Source organism: Pithys albifrons, chromosome 3 (genome assembly GCF_047495875.1).
Source record: "Pithys albifrons albifrons isolate INPA30051 chromosome 3, PitAlb_v1, whole genome shotgun sequence".
Lineage (NCBI taxonomy): Eukaryota > Metazoa > Chordata > Aves > Passeriformes > Thamnophilidae > Pithys > Pithys albifrons.
The window spans coordinates 47,036,295-47,055,150 of NC_092460.1; the positions used below are offsets into that span (position 1 = coordinate 47,036,295).

Here is an 18,856-nt window from a genome sequence, read left to right on the forward strand (position 1 = left end):
ACAGACATTATTACTCCAGGCAATGATAACAGATCCAATAAAAAAATTTCTGGATCACCTTCTAAACAGTGGTATAGAAGACAATGCTAACCTTTGCCATATAGACAGTCTGCACACTACCCCTTCCAAACAGATATACCATACCCCTGGATCAAGGTTTTCATCCTATTACTTCCCTGGATTATATCTGAGAAGTGAATTAGTTCCTGCAATCAGCACAAACTTGGTGTAATTTTAACAAGCTTGGTCAGTCTCACTGTAAACAAGCTACTCCCATGCCTTGGAGGGCCCTGTGGAACTTCAATAATTTCTAGCCCACTTCCTCTCCCTTTTCAGAAATTGGTGTGACTGAAGGGTTTCTTTCCTCTGAATGTGTCCTGCATCTCTGTACCATAGACACTCAGCATTTACACAGCACCTAACAGCTTAAAAGCTTATACAAAGCATTTAGCCTGTTAGTCCTCAGAACACAAAGGAAAGCTGTTATTATAGAAATGAAGAAACATACTTGGAGGAGTTACTTGGCCAGAGAGTGAAGGGAAGTGGTGCTGGAGCTGTGATTATAATCTAATTATGTGGGCCAAACTCTCCCTTATTTACACCAGTGTCACGTTCTGGAATAACTCGACTTGTCTCAGATATTGATCTGAGATGTTGCTAGACCAGGTGTATCATGGTGATATCAAACTTTTTTACAACAACAAAGGAAAAATGAGAGTGCTAGACACACCTCATTTTTCTTCCGTGTTAGTCTGCTGAGGTTGATGGAGTTGTTCCTTGTTTACACCCAGTGAGGTTGAAATGATAGTCATCCAATCTGATGGATTCAACTTCAGTTGTAGTACCTTGAAGAGATAGTCCAAGTACCTAGAGTGTTTTTTTGCACAAGATTTCTCATATTGCAATATGGGCCAGTGATTCAGGCACTGACATGTATAAATTGAATGGCCTATTTAATAGCCTGTCTCATACATATATGATCCGTTAGCATCTCCACACCATCTAATTTTTTCAATGTGTTCACTAATACACATTCCTGAGCAGCTTCCATCACTATTATTCCATTACACAGGGATTTGAGGCACAGTGAGGCAAAGCTGTCACACAGGTTGTCTGTGTTACAGCAAGGATAGGAACTTGTGGTTCCCATTGTAACCTTGATCTCTACTGACAACACCCATCTTGAAGCCTTTGTCTACCGATGCTCCAAATAAAAGCCTGTGCTTCCAGAATATGGGAGATTTTAATTTTATATGCATGGTATGATTAAAGAAGAGGTGTAGGAAGGCTGTGCTTCACCCAGATGGAGCAGAATTGTAAATCTAAAGACTTAGCTGACTATTTAGAAATTTAGGACAGCTGGTCCCTGGCCTTTAATACCAGCATAATTTATAACTAGATGTGCTTAAGTCTTGTAAACCCCGTGGAAAGTACTCTAACATTATATACACTGGTTTGATACTGTGATTAATCACCCCTCAGTCCCCTTTGCAAAATAATAAGGCTGTCTGTATCTTGCAGCTGGCAATCTCCTTCCTTGGAGTCCCAGTTCTTCTATAACATTTACATTTCTACAGTTGATAGAAATTTAAGGCTCTGGAAGGGGATAAGGGAAAAAAACCAAGGACATTTCTATAAATTCCCCTAAAGCTGCTCTGCTAAAATATACTTTGAGATTAAATGTTGGGAGTGCCTGAGCAGATACAACATTGCTTTTTCCAGCTCGGTTTCAGTAGTTTGTGACCCCTTTCTCTCCCAAAGCCCTGAAAAGAGGAGGTGGTGGGTTAGGGTGGCGTGGTGACAGAATAAGGAGCATTTGAACAGGATTAAAAACATGCAGGGTGAAATCCTGGTTTGAAGTTCCGCTAGGTCTTGTCCTTCTTTTCCTCCATCCTCCTTCCACTGCCTGTTGAAAGCAGAACGCTGCACTTCTGCGTTTTCTGCCCGAAAGCCCTTTTGGAATACTGTGTCACTGCCGCCTTCAGCTTAGAGTGAGTTTACAGACAGCGCAGATGGTTTCAAGGGAAACAGCCCAAGCCTACCAAGCGAACCACAAACCCCGCGTATGTTTTCCAGGTGCCCTTTCGCACCCTGAGCCTGGGCACCGGCGGCCTGGGCACGGACACCCGCGGAGGTACAACCACAACTAGGGATGGATGCAACACTTCCACCCCGACGGGGACCGCGGGCCATGCTGAACCCCCCCGCGCGTTCTCCCGCACTATTCCGTATAAGGCGCTGCGGGCGCGGCCCCGCCCCGGCGCGCGGCCGCTCCCGCCGATGAGGTCATGCGGGGCTCCCATTGGCCGCGCGCGGCGGCGCCCCCGGAGCCCGAGCGGCGCGATCGGGGCTATAACCCAGCGCTCCGACCCCGCACGGCACAGCACAGCACCGCACGGCATCGCACTGCACCGCCCGGCTCCGCGCCCCAGGCTTGCAGCGTCCCGCCGAGCGCAGCCTGCGCTGCCGAAGCCAGCGAGGGACACAGAGCGGCAGTGCCGTCGCGGCGCACGGGCTGTTTTAGGGAGCGAGAGTAAAGTCAGGCAAACGCGACAGCGGCCGCCTCCCGCTCCGCAGAAGTGAGGAGGCAGCACCTCGGGGGGCAACATGACGGCGTGGCTGAGCTTCCTCGTCGTGTTCCTCTGCAGCTGGAGCCTGCGGGACTTGGTGGTGGAGGCTTGCACTTGCGTCCCCATCCACCCGCAGGACGCGTTCTGCAACTCCGACATCGGTAAGTGCCCCATCGCCCATTGCCGGGAACGCTCCCGGTGTAGGCGAACTGCAGAGTTCCCGGGACCCCGAGGGAGTGCGGGCAGCAGTCTGGCTGTCACCGCAGAGAAACCGCGAGTCACCCAGTGAAAGCTGAGGTGCGGCGGGTTGAACTGCTGAGGGGTGACCTGACTTTCCAAGACCGGGGTTAGCTCCGTCGCTGCCGCAGACGCCTGCGTTGCTCAGAGGAGCGGAGTAGGGTGGCGGACCCCCGCTCTGCCCTCCCGAGCCCTGTCCCGCGGCAGCCGCGACAGCATCTCCCAGAAGTACTTTAAAGCAATCTGTAATTGTTAAAGTGGCATGTTTCCTACAGCAGGACAAACACAATTGGAGGTGTGGGCTGCCAAAATTTCTTCCACAACTTGGTGACAAAAAGCAGGAGGCAGGATTAGGATGGGTTCTCTCAAGCCAGGAAACAGACCTCGGTGGCTGTTATTGGAGGTGCGGCTCAAAAAGGCTTTTGATGCTGCGCCTGTAAGTTTGGAAAGGGTTGGGGAAGCAGGTAGCATGTTTCTCCACACTTTCTGCATGCTACGGTGTGATCTTTGGAGGTCTGGGAGGTGTGCAAACGGGCATGCGTTTGGCAAAGTCGAAACACTTTTACTAGATCCTGACTGATGTTCTCCGCTAATAGAGACTCTGGTCTCAAGTTATTTGGTTTCTTTGTAGCACAGGGTGGTTAAAAAGATACAGTTACTGCTTGGTAAGTGTTATGTGGCTAAGTATATAAACTCAATTAGTGGTGTCTTTGAGATAATACTGTACACATGTCCATTTAGAGTAAATCCAGGTTGTCACTTCAGCAGTTGTGAGTGAGTGACACAAGTGAAGTCTCCTACCTTCTCTGTAGGTTGTCTTACTAGCACAGCATAAAAGGGTTTGCGGAACTTTGCACTGCTGGTACCCACACGGTACTGACTCCAAGCAGAGTCTGCAAAGAAATCCTCCTGGCAACTGATATGAAAGTCAAATAGAAAATAATTGTCACTGCAGCAGAACACTCATTACTATGAACCCTGCCAGTGGCTCTTTCAAGTTAGATCTTTTGCCAGTAAGCTTGGCTATCTCTTGCCTTTAGCTCTTCTACAGAAACTGCAGTTACGCCTGGTTATTCATGTCTAGTTTATATAGTGTGTCTGCTCTTGGATGCCAAAAAACTTATTACATGTTAAAAGTGTTGGGAAGGTTACAGTTTGCTGCAGTGATGACAGCCTGGAAAACATTTATAAAATAGTTTTATACTGGGGGAGTCTTCCAGGAAGCTGCAGTATTTAAAGTTCTGTTGCCATTTTCATAGTTGGGATCAACAAGTGTGCCACCTAAATGGCAACTGGCAGAGAGATTGTCCTTTCTGTGAAAGTGAGACTGGAAAACGATTTTTCCACAGCTAAAGCTGATGGCAGCACATAGCCTTCATTAGCTACATTTTGGGAGAAGGTCTATTTTCTTGCTCAGATTAGGTCATGTCATAATAGATTAAGAGTAGTTTTCAGTTTAATTCAACTTTTTTAAAGAGTGTTAAATAAATTTTTGTAATGAATACACACTGACAGTATATTTTTACTCACCTCACTAGGAGTATAGTAAACTATGAAGTTTCATGTAACAGTGCTCCTAAACTTTAGGGCACACAGTCTTTTATGTTTTCTACTCTGATTTCTGGTTTAGTTCAGCATCATCTCCTTCATCTTTCTTTTCTTTCTTCTGAACTCTTAATTATATCTCAAGCCTTGGCTTTGCTCTGTAGCAAAGTAATTCAAAAAGTTGGTGCGTGTGAGGCTGTCCTGCCTTCAGACATCACAGCAATGCAAAGGAGGAGAAGCATGAGGGGAAAGAGCAACTCATTCCAGTAGCTGACTTAATATTTGGTTACATTTGGTTAAGACTGCAGCTTGGTGATGGTTTGAACTAAAAGTAAATCCTTGCATTACCTAGAACTGTCTGGAAAATGTACTGTTTCTACAGGCTGATTTTAGTAAATGCTGTCATGTTCTTTGATTGCGGAAAGGGAAAAAAACCCACAAAGCTTTCTGGCTCTGGAGGAGTTAATCATCTCCATGGAAACTGATGGCAGTGTACTAGTGCAGTGTTTAGACAGACTAAACTACATGCTGGGTTATAAAACACATTGTGGGGAAGAAAGGGACTTACTTGGCAGAAAGTTTTTATCGCTCTTGAAACTCCTGACAAAATACCAGCTCTGAAGGGAGGAGTCAGTGCACTAGGGGCTGGAGCAAAAGAGGCTTTTAAAATAGCTCCTAAAACAATACAAGAAATTAACTAGCTAGGTGGCAGCCTTGGAGAGGCTTTTCATCTTCAGAAGCACTGAATTTTGAAGAAGGAGAAAACTTAGTTTAAGGCTGTAATGCAAACTTTTACTGTTAGTGTTGTGTGCCTAGCCAGTGAAGTCCTACTAGCAAGTTAATTCTCTTCTTTAATTTTTCATCTTCCTGTGGCTCAGTTCTGATGCAGCCTCCCAACCCTGGAGTCATTAGAAGGTTTTAATCTTTACATAAACAGATGGTAAAACAAACCCATTGGAAAGGGCAGGATTTCAATATGTACATCCTTTGAAAGTGGAGGTTGTGGTCTTCTAAGGGAAGCTTGGACTTCGTACATAACAATGTTGTTTTTCTTTTTATTTAATTAAAGAAAGGAGAGGAGGGGGGGGGGGAAAGAGGCACTACTGCCAGACTGGTCCTTTCACCCAGTCTGAGTGTTCCAGCATGATGAATCGAGCAGAAGTGGAGAGGTATGTCTTATCTGGCCTCTGAGGTCAATAAATAATAAAATTGCTGTTTTAACTTTTGGCTTTCTTTCTTAACTGGATCAATAAGTGCCAGAACAGGCAGTACAATAATTAGACAAGCTGGAACTGCTATGATTTGCCATCTGAACTTTGCTTCCTTCACTCCCGCCCTCTGCCTATGACCCCTTCCAGATGTGAATATTTTTCTTTTGTTTGAATTAAGGGATCGTTTGAAAGAACAGGCACTAAACATGCTTTGTTCCTTTGTGACAAAGCTGTGACATTTCCAGCTGGACATGGCTGACGTGAAAGGGACTTGTTTGTCCTTTATTTTTGCAGGAGCAGCAGGAACTTTTGAGTTTGGCTGCTGAATGTTGAATTCACAGGTTTGGAAAACACCTCCTGCTTGGCCCCCTCTGCCCCACATCCCCTTTCAAAAAAAACCCCAAAAACAGAGAGGGAAAAATATGTGAAATTGCGATTTGACAGTCAAGTCTAGAAGTGATAAAGTACTTTGTCCACTCACAGCTATCTTACTTTCGTCTTGTGCATATACTTTAGAAAAGAGCTGTGGCACTATTAGCTGTCTCTTACCTAAGTTCAAAGGAGCTCAAAATAAACATTCCTTTGTATGGTTTGTGTTGGGGGAACGAAATACCTGTTTTAGCAAGGATACCAGTGGGCAGTGCACATGTCTGTTTTAAATAACCTCAGTCTTGATGAATTGAAGTTGGAAAGCTTTAGGGAGGTGAAGGTAAGCTCCTAAGAGTCCCTTGGTGGAAGCCATTCTTCACTCCATCCTGCTATGCCCGTCACACTGAGTTCACAACACCTGCAGTGGCTCTCATCCTTTGAACTGAGAATGTAATAGAAGAGCAAGAAAGAAACAGCAGAAAAGGAGGAAGCTTTTTTATTTCTTTGGCCCGAAGTCTAAGCACCTAATTGAATACCTGCCCTTTCACTGTTTTTCTTGAATTGATTGTTCCACTCATAAGCTAAAAGTGATATGAAGAACAGCTTGTTCACGCATGAGATTTTGAACATGCATTCTTTACTTTGACATGGACTCTGTAGTGAGGTCACATGTGTTGTCTTAGCCTTTAAGGCAGGCAGGTAAGCTCTGCCAAGTTACTTTAAAAGTTAAAATAAACCAACTCCAGTTAATTATATCAATCTTTTTTGTTGAGCTGAATGTAAAACAAATTTTTAGGGTTACTTGTCATGGCAATGGTTGCAGAAGTGTTGTATCCACTTCGGAATCAGACTTTTCTTGAGGAAGTAATGATGTGGTTTTACTTTTAGACTGGACTTCTCTTTGAGGCATTTTAGAAGCAGGAAACCAAAGAACTGTCCTGTAAAGCTTAACAAAATTTAAAAAATAAAGTACTGCAAATTGCATTTTATGTGGGAAGAAACTAAGATTTGCTTAACTTTTATGGAATTTCAATGTCCATGATAAAAGCTGTGGTGAAAGAGGGTGTTCCTTTTGTGTGGTCATTTCTTCCGACAGAAATATGGCCATTCTCAACTGAATTGTCCTATTTAGTAGAAATGGAGATAGAAGTTGCTTATTTGTTGAATTTTTTTTGTTTATTTTGTTTGGATATTTGCAATTTTAAGTCCATTTGAGAAGTGGAAGATTACCTTGTAGGATCTGGAGTTAGTCGCTTCTCCAGATTTATGTATTAAAAAATAAAAGTGATGGGAATTACTGTTCGGAAGATGCAGTGCAGAATGCTGTATCTTTTTACCATTGCATATGTTTACTCCTATTTCCTGCAGGGGCCTGGTTAGTACTTGGATGGGAGACCTCCTGGGAATACTGGGTGCTGTAGGTTCTAGTCCTGAGGACTTCACTGTCACTGTCCAAGCTTGCTTGACCGTGGCAGATGAACCTGAGGAGTTAAAGGGTGGGGCCAGTTCCACACACGCTGAGCCTCACCTAAAAGATCCACTGTGCAGGCTCGAAGGGCTCACCCATATGGGTAGAGCCCTTCCCAAATCTTCATTGGTGAAGCCTAGCCATGATGAGGATTTCCTGCAGGAAGTATCTCCAGCAAGACATCTGAGCCAGTGGAGAGCCAGATGTTCTGACCTTAAGCCTTGGAGCTTCTTGCTTTATGTAGACATTTCTTTCTTTCTAATTTTCATTGATTTCCCACATATTCTTTAGAACTCTCCACCTGCTAATTGCTCTTCTAATATTTCTGGAAAGAAGTGGGCTGGTGGGAACAGAGTTATATACAGCCATATGCAGTATGAGTATTTTTTAGCTTAGAAAAATTTTCTTCTGCTTTACTCACGTCTGTTTTTCAGGATGAACAGACTCAATTGTTTGACCATAGGAGAAATTGCACAATGTGACAAAGTCATTCTCAGCTTCATCAGTGGACTTCACATTTTCCAAGACAATAAATACAGTTAGTTCTGCACTTTCAGAGTTTCTTTGATATGGCAGCTGGATTTGCATCTCATGAAATGGATCTCTGTACTCAAGTGCAATCCCAGCCACGGTGGGTAGGACCAAGAATTTTTAGTAGGAGCACTCAGTGGAGTCACCTTGATCTCAATTGGATATTAAAACTATTAAGAGGAAAACTTAGTTTTATGATGTAATAATGTTGTTTAAGGTCATATTTCTTTTTCCTCACAGCTTCAATACCATGTTGTGTTCTCATGTAGCCCCATCAAGCTTGCATCACTGAAGAAAGGAGCCTGTTTGGTCTGAGCAGAAGGTCTTGCCATTAAATTAAACTTTCACCCAGTGCTTTCTGGAAGTTTGTAAGAGCTAGCAAACCTGAGAGGACAGCTTGGTTTGAGCTAGCAGGCAAAACCAGGCATGCTGTGTTTGTCAGCTCTGAACCAGACTAAGCTAAGGAACTCATTTGTGGTCCTAATAGTGTCTGCAGTGCTTGTGTTTGAGTTTCCTTTTAATGATGATATTTATTTTTTTTTCAGCTCAAGATGAAGAGGCTTTTGCTCTAATGTGCTGCTTATTGCTTAGGACTTTCAGGGTATGATTCTGTCTTTCACATGATGATACAAAGTGGACGCAAATTATACTGGTGAAATGAAGTAGTACACAAGATAAGAGGAAAATTGTGCCTTCAAGCACCAATTAGTTAAGCAAATGCAGAGTACATTAAACTTAAAGGCCTACTGTAGCTCATCTAAACCTCTGAAGAACCTCCACATGTGTCACTTGAAATTTTACTGGTGTAACTTTATTGGACTCTTACTATTCTTTAAGCTAACTATACTTTGCAAAGACTCCTCTGACACAAAGTTGATCAGAGCAGCTGACTACATTTGGAATTTTTGCAAGACTGTTTCAACTTTTCCACAGCTTTGTGGCACGGAACACTCCTTGCAAATTTTAGAGCTGAAGGTCAGCCTTTTTGGTAATACTCTGTGTAGAAGTACTCAGGATATGTGGGAGGGGTGCACACTGCTGGGGCTTTTATCACTACTCTGCCCACCCGTGATTTTGCTACCAATTTTATTTGACTGTAGTGGGCCAGGTCCTTATTTAAAACTAGGGCTAAACTGGATTTGCTTTGAAATAACCTGAGAAAAGAATGTTGAGTGGTGAATTTCAAATTTCGGCTATTTGAAAGTATTAGGCTGGTTCTGGACCTGAGGTAAATGAGACCCAGGTGGATAAATGAATTTACACGCTCTTACACATGATCTAAAACCTGGCCTAGTTGTCAGTATGGAGAGGAAATACTGAACCAGCCTCGTAACATGGGTAGAGCAGGTGCATTGCCATTTGTCTCACCAATACTTCCCTGTGTTTTATCAGAGTTGCATTTGACTTGACTTGATCATTTCAGGTTTCTAAGAGGAGTGTTACAAACACTAGAGAGATTAAAAACTATTGCCAAAACCAAAGTTAACCTCCTACTGTAATGAGAAGTAGTTCTCTTGGGTGACCAGAGTGAAAATGTAGCACATTAACTGAGTGTCTAATAGCATAAAAATGCAAGTAGGTTCCTGATTATTTTATTTATTCAAAACTTCTGCCAGCTAGAAAAGATTTTGTGAGTCTTCTGGAAAAAAGTAGAAGTTTTGAATTGTGTCTGGAAACATTAATCTTGACTATGAATAGTCCAAATTCCTGCTCGTGTTTATATAAGACCTCCCCAAAGTGCAGTTTCAGCCCTTAGAAACAGTATACAGACAAAAAACCTCAAGTTAAATAGTAGAGAGATACATATGCAAGAAATAAAGGCAAATCTCATCAAACATTAGCTATGGTTTGCCTGAGATGCAGAATCTCATTTTTATTTTAGGAAGAAAGGAGGTAATTTGGGGTGTCCCTTCTGGGACTGAAATGCATCAGGAACCAGTGGAGAGCAATGACTGTGAAGAATGTCAGGGAAGCCATTGTCAACTCAGGGATATGGTCTTGGCTTTTGATAGGGGGGAACTAGAGGTCTATGTCAGCAGGCTCAGGTTGGAGAACTTCTGTCTTTGTCACAGATGGGAGAAGAGAATGACCACAGCAATAGGCTCAATAGGAGAGTTGTAATGGGAGAAGGTGTTTAGGAGCTGTAGGAGTGGCGATAGGAGGTTCTGACTGGTCTCAGAGTAGAAGGAGGAGAGAAGGATTACTGGAGGAGTTAGAGGTGCAGTATGGAAGCATTGATGAAGAACTAGATACAGGTTGGTCACAATAAGAAGAGTCACTAGCTGTGACATGTGGTAGGCCACTCTATCTGGAACTACATGAACTAGGTAGATCTTAACTGTCCAGGAGGGTCTGATGCTCTACTGATTGATCTCTAACAGCATGTTCATTTCTGACTGGCAATCAAGGCTTGAATTTTGAAAAACCTGGCTGTGTGGACTGGCCATGGACAGAGCACACGCACTTCACTCTATCTGAACTCTAGATAACCTGTTGCCTTCCTCCATTCAGATGCATGCCAAGTTCCTTCAAATAGCCCTCCAAGAAATGCAAGTTGCATGAGTGTGTATGTACAGCTTGGCCTTCTTTTATTTTTGCCAAGTGAATTAGAAGGAAAATACTGCTTAGCTGGAAAATGATGCAGCAGGAGAAGCAAATGAAATTAAGCCAGATATAACATGTCTGAAGGTACTTCTGATATGCATGATGTAGTAGCCTGCCCCACTGCAGTCAGGAGGTAAAAGAAGGGTGTGCAAATGGCAGAGCCATCATTGTTCAACTCATATTTGTTACTGATTCTGGGCAAAAATACACATTCTAATAAAGAAGTCTACCATCTTCCCTAGACATCCATTTGTTTTTTAAGTGTTAGAGCACTGTAATCCTGCTGCTTCTTAACAGTTTAGAATTAGTTTATTGGGAAGGTAAAAAAGATATGTTAAAGGATTCAAGGAGGAAAAGAGAGACCCTATAGATTTTTCCCTTCTTAACTCAGTGACTTTGATGTGAAGAGGCCCAGCTTTCTGCTGGCCTGCATGATCACTGCTACTCTAGGCAAAGCAGCTAAAAATTGCGCAGTGTTTGCACAGGTACTGTTGACTATACCAGGTGTAACAGCCTGAAGATAACACATTATTACTTCTTGCTCTCTATTGATTCATTAAAAAAAAATCACACAACAGCACATAGGAAACAAGAGTACTTCTATTTCACAGGGCCATATTCAAAGTCACCCAGGCTCCTGCTGGCCTAGAATGAAGGACTTGAATTTTAACTCCCTCATGCTTCATTGTAATTACAGCATGGAGACTTCAACATCTGTTTCCTTTTCTCCATGTTTTCCTTAGCACTGGGTGTTTCTGCAGTGCAGTCTGCAAGGAGGCCTTCTGGCATTATGTTAGTCTGTTAATTTTCTATAGAAGAGCACTGGGGCATTTTTTCAGACAACAAGTTCAATCTCTCATGTTCAGTGAATACAGGAACAAGCAAAGATCTTGCTCCTCTGGTGTTTAATCAGCCCTCTCAGGTTTCATGGATCAGCTGTAGATAGGAAGCTCTCCCTCTAGTGAGCAGGTTTTGTTGTTGGTCTCCAAACAGTTAAAATATAAGGGAAAAATGTGCTTGCCTGTACCAAGACAGGAAAAGCACAGAATGGAAAACTTCCGCTTAACTTTGAAAGACAGGAAATATCTGGTGTTGGAAAGGGAACAGGTAGAGGAGCAGTGAGCCAGAGGATATCTGTAGAAAACCAGCTATTCCCCAGACAGTCTCCTTTAGCTCTGTGTTCTGGAGTTCCAGGCTGGCCCCTGTGTTCCAAGCCCTTTATACACTTTCCAAGCACCCACCCCAGTTCCCTACTTCCTGCCTCTTCTGACACTGCTATAAATATCCTGCCTGCCTTTCACAGGTCCAGAGAAACGCACATTGCAGATTAAAGGGAACTGAGGTGACAGTATGAGAGAGCTTTTAGATCAGCTCTTGTGAAGTATGAGGTTGATGGGTCCCCTGCTTTAAATTTCCTTAAGAGTGAAACATCCTCTTTGTTTATCATACTCACCTCTGGATTCGGGTACATGGGTCTGTTTCTAAGCAAATTATTTCCTCCAATAAATAATATGCTACATATGCTGCAGAGCTAAAAGCTGAAAAATTTCTGGTATTTGGGAGAATGTAGGGTGGGGAAAAGAAGGAACAGGAGACAATAGTTGTGAGACCACACTGCATGCAAAAGGATAGCACTTGAAATAATGAATATCTTAAATGCTTTGGTGAAGTAGATCAGTCCAAGAGGAAGTAAAACAGCAAAGTGATCCCTGGGGCACTTAAGTAGCCATCATGTACAGTACTTCAATAGCCACAAAATACCCGGCCCTCCCTTAGCATCCTGCAGGGCAAAAATCACAAACCCACAGAAGTGTGGGAAGACAAGAGCTGCAGTTCCTGTGCAAGAAGTTCAGTATTGCAAATGATTGTACTGGGGTGAGGGCAGGATGAGTTCTTAAGCTCTTTGTTTTACTTCTTTAAATATGAAGAGCAGCACCTGTCCTCTTTTTGTTTTTCTTTTTTTTTTTATCCCTAAGGGGATGGGGATTAAGGATTTAGTTGGTTATTTCCTTAGAGGATCAAGATAAAAAGAAGACTTCAATAAGTCTGTTTCTATCTTCCCTACAGACAGTATATTTTCAATAGAATTAAGCAGCTGTCCTGCTTTCCCCCCACTGTGTAACAGTTTTCATCTTTACAGAGAAGCACAGAAATAGCAGATGCTACAATATCAGACTGAACTCCTAGATGGTACTTGAAGAGACCCTAAATTATCACAGGAAGGTTTTAGTGGGATGGCATCCATTCAGATAGAAGCTCAAGTAGATCTAGTAGCAAACAGGCAACAACCCTTATCAATATGTTGCCTTTAACACCTTTATGCAAGCACCCTGCAGCAGAACCTGTGATAGTGAGCCATATGTATCATCCAGCTAGACTGGAATTCTGATGTTGGTAAAATATACTTCTCAGATGCCTGATGGGGGATGCTCTGATTTTCCCCCTTCTGAGGCTTTCATCTTAATTCCTTGTAATTAGATATTAATTCAAACCCTGGAAATTTAAGTTCCTTCCAAAACTAGAGATATTTGTTATGTAAACTCTGGAGTCTATTTTTCTTATCAGAATGAGTATCTAATCTACCTCCCACACGCATTCTAAATTATAGCTTGAGTTTCCCAGAGTATTCTGTTTTGTTCTTTTTCCATTTGACTGGTAGGCCAATGGGATGCAAATCATATATTTAATTATATTTTGTTCTGAGGATTCTCCTTATGCCAAGTAATTACATGACAATAAGGATAGGGCTAATAAATACTTGTGTTTCATAGCCCTATATCTTTCTGTGTTGTGCAACTCAGAAGGAGCCTGCTGGAGTAGCACTTCCATCTTGATCCCAAGAAGATTTGTCCTTTCCAACAGACTAACACTTTTGAAAAAACAACAAGCAAAGTGAGAAGCAGGTCCTTACTGGTCTTTATTTCAATGCCATGTTTAAATTGATTGAAGAAATGGTATAGGTTGAGAGAAGCAGACAGCACCTGTCTGGTGTATTTGGCTGCATGGGAAACAAAGCTTTCACTAGTACCGGAAAGTTTTCAAGCCAATAGGTTCCTTCCTGTCAGTGCAGGATCTCATGTTTGTTTCTGAATGCCCTTCTCTCATACCAGTTTCCTCCAGTATTAATAACTGTTGGAAGAACTGGGTAAAGGAAAGCACAGGGTCTTTCTTTCCCTCCTGTCTCAGAAACTGCTTTCCTGTTTGTCTTTCATGCAGTATGGCAGCTTGGGTCATTGACGTAAACTTTGTACTGTTCAAAGCTCTCCTTTTCTGAATTTGACACTGCATACACACATCCTGACTAGGCTGTCTTTTTAACAGAAGGACTGGCAAGCAAAGAGAACAGGATTCTAGGGTGGTAGTTGTCTTGGCACACACGGGGTTCATGTGTCTGTGCAGGTTCTATATTTGTTCATCAAACTGTCATGAGGTCAGCACATGGGAAGGTTTCTTCTAGCACATATTCCTCAATATATATGTGGACTGACAAGGAAAGATCAACCAAAGTTGCTACTGAAATATTGTGGTGGTGCTTTGAGGCAGGATCACTAGGTTGAACTGTTGAAAAACATGGGAAAGGCAGGTTTCATTCAAAAAAATATCCAGGTCCTGAGCGAGAGGGAAAGAATTCAGAGGAGGTTTCCAGGAGGAGATGCTTAGCCCATTTGGCTCCCTTCTCTGTTGAAAACCATCAGAGCTTGCAGCACCCCTCTTCACTTGGGCACTTAGAACCAAAATGCTGGTGGATGTTGCTTCCTCACTGAATTTTGGACTACATCTCTTTTTTCTATGTTTTTTTCTCATGTGAACTCCTCTGTTACTGTTGCTGCAACATGCTGTATTTCATAAACATACTGAAATTCAGTGTGGGGACAACCAGTGTATGTGGGGGTCAACAGAGCTGTAAGAGTTAAAATAAAAAAATCTTGTTTCTGTATTCCCAGAGTAATTTCCCTTGGCAAAGACCAAGCATTGAATGGAACTATACACTCATGAGCTAGTTACATGTTTGCCTGCCAGTTTAACAGCAAGACCAAGTAGAATATGTAATCCTTTCACCCAGAAAAAGAAAACTATGTTTTGGTGAGATTTTACTACAGTGACAGCAGGTTCAGATCCATTTTGGTTTTAGAGTATGTAGGCAGCAAAGCTAAATCTGACAGAACCAGGCAATGCCAGTCTGATTTCTGAAGAAGCAGTAGTGTTTCAGCACCTCAAGGTTATATTCCTTCCCTGCCCTGTTTAGAAGGTGACAGGGAATTCCTTACTTGTTTTGATGTGTTTTCTCTAAAATCCCTTACCAGAAAATGTTACTGCAGTCTGTGGCAATGAGAATGTAATCTGTGGCTGTTTTGCATAGCTGGATAATTTGTTGGTTTTGTTTTTAAGCCAACTTATGACTCTATGAGGCTAGCACTGCTCCAAATCTTATTAATAGCAGGCCTTGACATTTTAGAGGTTTTATCTTTTCATTATGATTCATACATGCTCATTTCTGGATTTGCTAATGTGCACTTGCACTTCCTCAGCTTCCTTGCTTGTGGAAGGAAGCAGTGGAAGGAAACAGTGTACACCAGCAGCCTGGTTTCCTTAACTGGGGTTCTGCTTATCCCACAAAGTATTAGAAGTAAGCGTGAAACCATGCATTGGTAAGCCACACCTCTGTCTTTTCTCGGGGGGAGCAAAGCTGTGTAACTATTTAACTGTTCTTAGTTGGTATATTAAGTGTGAACTTAAGCAGTTCCAAGGGGATGAACAACTGCTATTGAGAGGAAGTGCCTTTGTGCTTGTCTTCTCCTCAGAGCCTACAACAGTTCAGTGTTCTTGACTCAAAGTGTACCCCTTGGGGCAGGGGAAAATCAGAGCCAAGCAAGGCTGCTAAAACCCCAGGCTTAGACGTGTGCCTCGTGTGCGTGTGTGTACATCTTGCAGTTCAGTGATGACCCTGATGACTTTTTGAACTTTTAATGACAATGCAGCTCTCTGTTCATGGTGCTAGTTAACCCAAAAGCTGATTCCTCCCTCCCCCTCGTTATCCATTCCGTGAATGAGATGTGAAAACAAGAAGACGACTTTTCCCGTGCCCTTAGGGCTGTCTGAGCCTGGCAGCAGTGACCCTGCTTGAGCAGAACTGAAAGAGCTGCTGCGCAATGGCCCATACTCCTTTTTAATGGGTTATTAAGATTCCACCTTCTCCCCCTCCCTCCAGTCCTGTTACAGTTTGGAGCGATGGCACTTAGGGGAAAACAGCTGCAGGAATAACTTTTCTTTTGGAAAGCCAGAGACAGCTGTTCAGTTTTTAAGTCCAGGGATTCCTCCACTACTTATTTAGGGCCTGATCCCACTCCAGTTAAAATCAGGGAAAAGATTCCCTCTGGATTCAGCAGGCAGTTGAAGGAAGCAGCTTCAGGAAGCAGCCTGCAATCAAACAATGCTGCTTCAAAATGTTGGAAAGAGCTAGGAAGAAATAAGAGAGCAGGAAGGCATTTGTCACAGAATTGACTTTCTGACTTGCCTGCAGTCTCAAAGTACAAGCATTCAGGAGGCCAATGTTTGACTTGAGGAACAGGTTGTGGTAGCCTAAGTAGATTTTAAAAAATAGCTCTAGTTCTCTCTATGTTCATTTACAGTCTGTAGTGGGGACAGACTTTTATTGGCACAGTGAATTAAAGGATTGATCTTTGATGCTGAATGCTGATTTTAGTTTAGATACTCTAAGATCTTAGGGGATAATGGCCTACTTTTTGAAATTATGTCAGTTCTCAGCACCTGCAACTCTCATTGGTATGAATTTACTTGCTGCTGCTGAAAAATTAGGAGGAAAATGAAATTTACTCTTGCTTCTGTCATTAGAGATTGTTGTCACCTCGGATCTATGCAGTGAAAGAAGTCTAAAAGCTTGCTGGAGAGGGTCAGAATTTCTGTTCTATAAAGAATTTTGAAATGGTGGAAATATTTCCAATCGAAATGTGAGGGAAAGTGAAAATATTGAAGTTTTCAGTATGGAATCTTCTGGGCAAAATGATTCAGATGCATCTGAATCTAATGTTTTGAAGGGTTAATCCAAAATGTCTACTTTGAATGATGGTTTCATTTCATATCAATGTCAAGACTTCAAGTGCAGTTGAAGAGAATTGCTGATTCAGGATCAAAAATTCTGGGAGAAAAACTGAGAAACAATTTTGCTGAAGTTGATACTTTCCTTAGAAGTTTGTGACTTAAGTAAATCCACATGTCTTGACAGGGAAAAGTCTTTCCAGAAACATCCCTGATGGTTTAACAGTAACAGCCTCCCCTTCTGGAAGTGCTAATTTTGATCAGGTTACATGCTACCTCTCAAGCTGGGAAAGATTCCAGTTCATAAGTCCTTTGGGGTTTGTAGTTAGCTTTTTCTGAATGCTGAGAATTCCCTTTAAAACAAATCTAGATAGCTTTTGCTTGCTCCAGTCCTCGTCAATGGGCAGTTCTCCTTGGGTTTGCTGCATTAATGAATAAACAAGTTTGCTTTGTGGTTGTGTTGCTGCCAGTGGACTGAGACGAGGTATTTCCCCCCTTATATTTCTGTTAGTTCCCTCTCTGTCAATGTTTAAACGAGGTTACACCTGTGTTCCAGGTGTGAGCTTAACTGGAGCCCTGAAAAGTTGGCTCTTGGGAGGGTGGTCCATTACTTTGCCAAAATAATTCTGTTACAGCAATATCTCAGGAGACCAAGACAGGCAGGAAGCAGTCAGGCTCGGTGTATACCCTGGAAATGATTACCCTTATCTGTAAACATTCAGTAGCACAGAGAACTTCTGCTTCCCAGTTAATGGGCCTTAGGGCATTCAAAAATAGCCATCACTGTGCCAGGGCAGCTGTGAAATGATTATCCAACCATATCTTGTGACCTCTAGTTTTTTTTTCTAAAAAGTTAGAAGGACACCTAAGAAGTGATACCAGAATACAAACTTATCTCCCCCAAATTGGAAATTGATGAAACTTTTCAGTAAGAATAATTTCGAAAACTCTCAAACTTGAGTAGCATGGGTGAGCTAAGTGACTGGCATGTTCACTTTAAGTAAATCTCCATCAGATTCATATGGTCAGACTTGAAAATTTCCATTTAAAACCCACTAATTATCAGTAATGACTAAGAATAAAACAACATGGGTTAGTCTTGAATTTGTATAAATATTTGTCGTACAAACCAAGAAGTCAACAATTGGTGCTAGACAGGCACTCAACACCTCAGTGTGTTCTCTGTGCTTATAGAAGTCTATCTAAGAGTCATATCTCATTAATATTTCATTGGGAGCACCAAGAATGCATATTATCATCCAAGTAATGACACAACTTCTTGAAATCTATTCTGATTATGGTCTGTTGAGTTGTTCATGGATATGAAATTTTGATGTAAAGTATGTGTGAAGGAAGTTTGGGTAATAAAAGAATGAGGTGGTTATACTGTTTCTCTCTGTGCTGCAGTTTCCACAGAACAACTTTGACCAGTCTGTCAGTAGGAGAGTCAGGGAGTTTGAGCAAACTGTTTGAAGAAAGATAACTGGCCAGTGTCTACCTACCCTTTCTGCTGTCAATGCTCTGTGTCATTGCACAGGGAAAATCCTGTGTATTCAGAGCCAGAGAAAGTGCCTTGTGCAGGATTTGTGTACAAAAAAATCAACACTGAGTTCTTCAGACCTTCAAAGGTCAAAAATTAAGGATGATGCTTTGGAATACAGGTATGACAGGGCACTACATGCGATTCTGGCATTTTCTGGATAGGTGGGCAAATTGGGCAAATTGCCCTGGTATTACCCTGACCTTGACCTGTAGTCTGCTGAGAATTGTGGTATGTGAGGCTTGTTCAGGACTCAGGGAAGTTTTCTGCATGCTCTAATGAATACTGAATTGGGATCCAAGTGCTACACCTAAGTGTTTACATGGTGCACAAACTCCAGGATAAAATTCTTCATGTAGCTAAGCTCAGCTACATAGTAATAATTACTGTGATTACATAACAGATATTAATACAATAAGTAATTAGTAAATTCCTGAAACATTATGACAAAACAGAACTGTGTCATGGGCATGTCCAGTGTATTCGAACAGTCTGCAGATGCCGCCAGCAGAACAACTGATAACGTCTTGAGAATGGTGAGCAAAGATACTGTCTTCTCACAGGAAAAATTGTTTCAATGCAGGTTTAATTCCAGGATATGTCAGGCCCAATACTAGGTCCTGTCAGGTCCAATGCAAACAGGAGCAACAGAGCAGTACATATAGGCCTGCCCTGATTAAGTATGTATACCTCTTTGGTGTGGACAGCTGCTTAGCCTGTCAGT

The 18,856-nt window shown here is 42.3% G+C and overlaps 2 protein-coding genes across 2 annotated transcripts in view; one reads left to right on the plus strand and one right to left on the minus strand.

The window, feature by feature from the left end:
* SYN3 (synapsin III) overlaps nucleotides 1–18,856 on the minus strand; it is a 200,743-nt gene that overhangs the window by 91,688 nt on the left and 90,199 nt on the right. The gene's annotated exons all lie outside the window — the stretch shown is intronic.
* TIMP3 (TIMP metallopeptidase inhibitor 3) overlaps nucleotides 2,319–18,856 on the plus strand; it is a 38,744-nt gene continuing 22,206 nt past the window's right edge. The window contains exon 1 of the mRNA XM_071551662.1: nucleotides 2,319–2,731. Within this exon, the coding sequence (XP_071407763.1) occupies nucleotides 2,608–2,731 (124 nt within the window). The 5' untranslated portion in view covers nucleotides 2,319–2,607. The remainder of the gene's footprint in view (nucleotides 2,732–18,856) is intronic.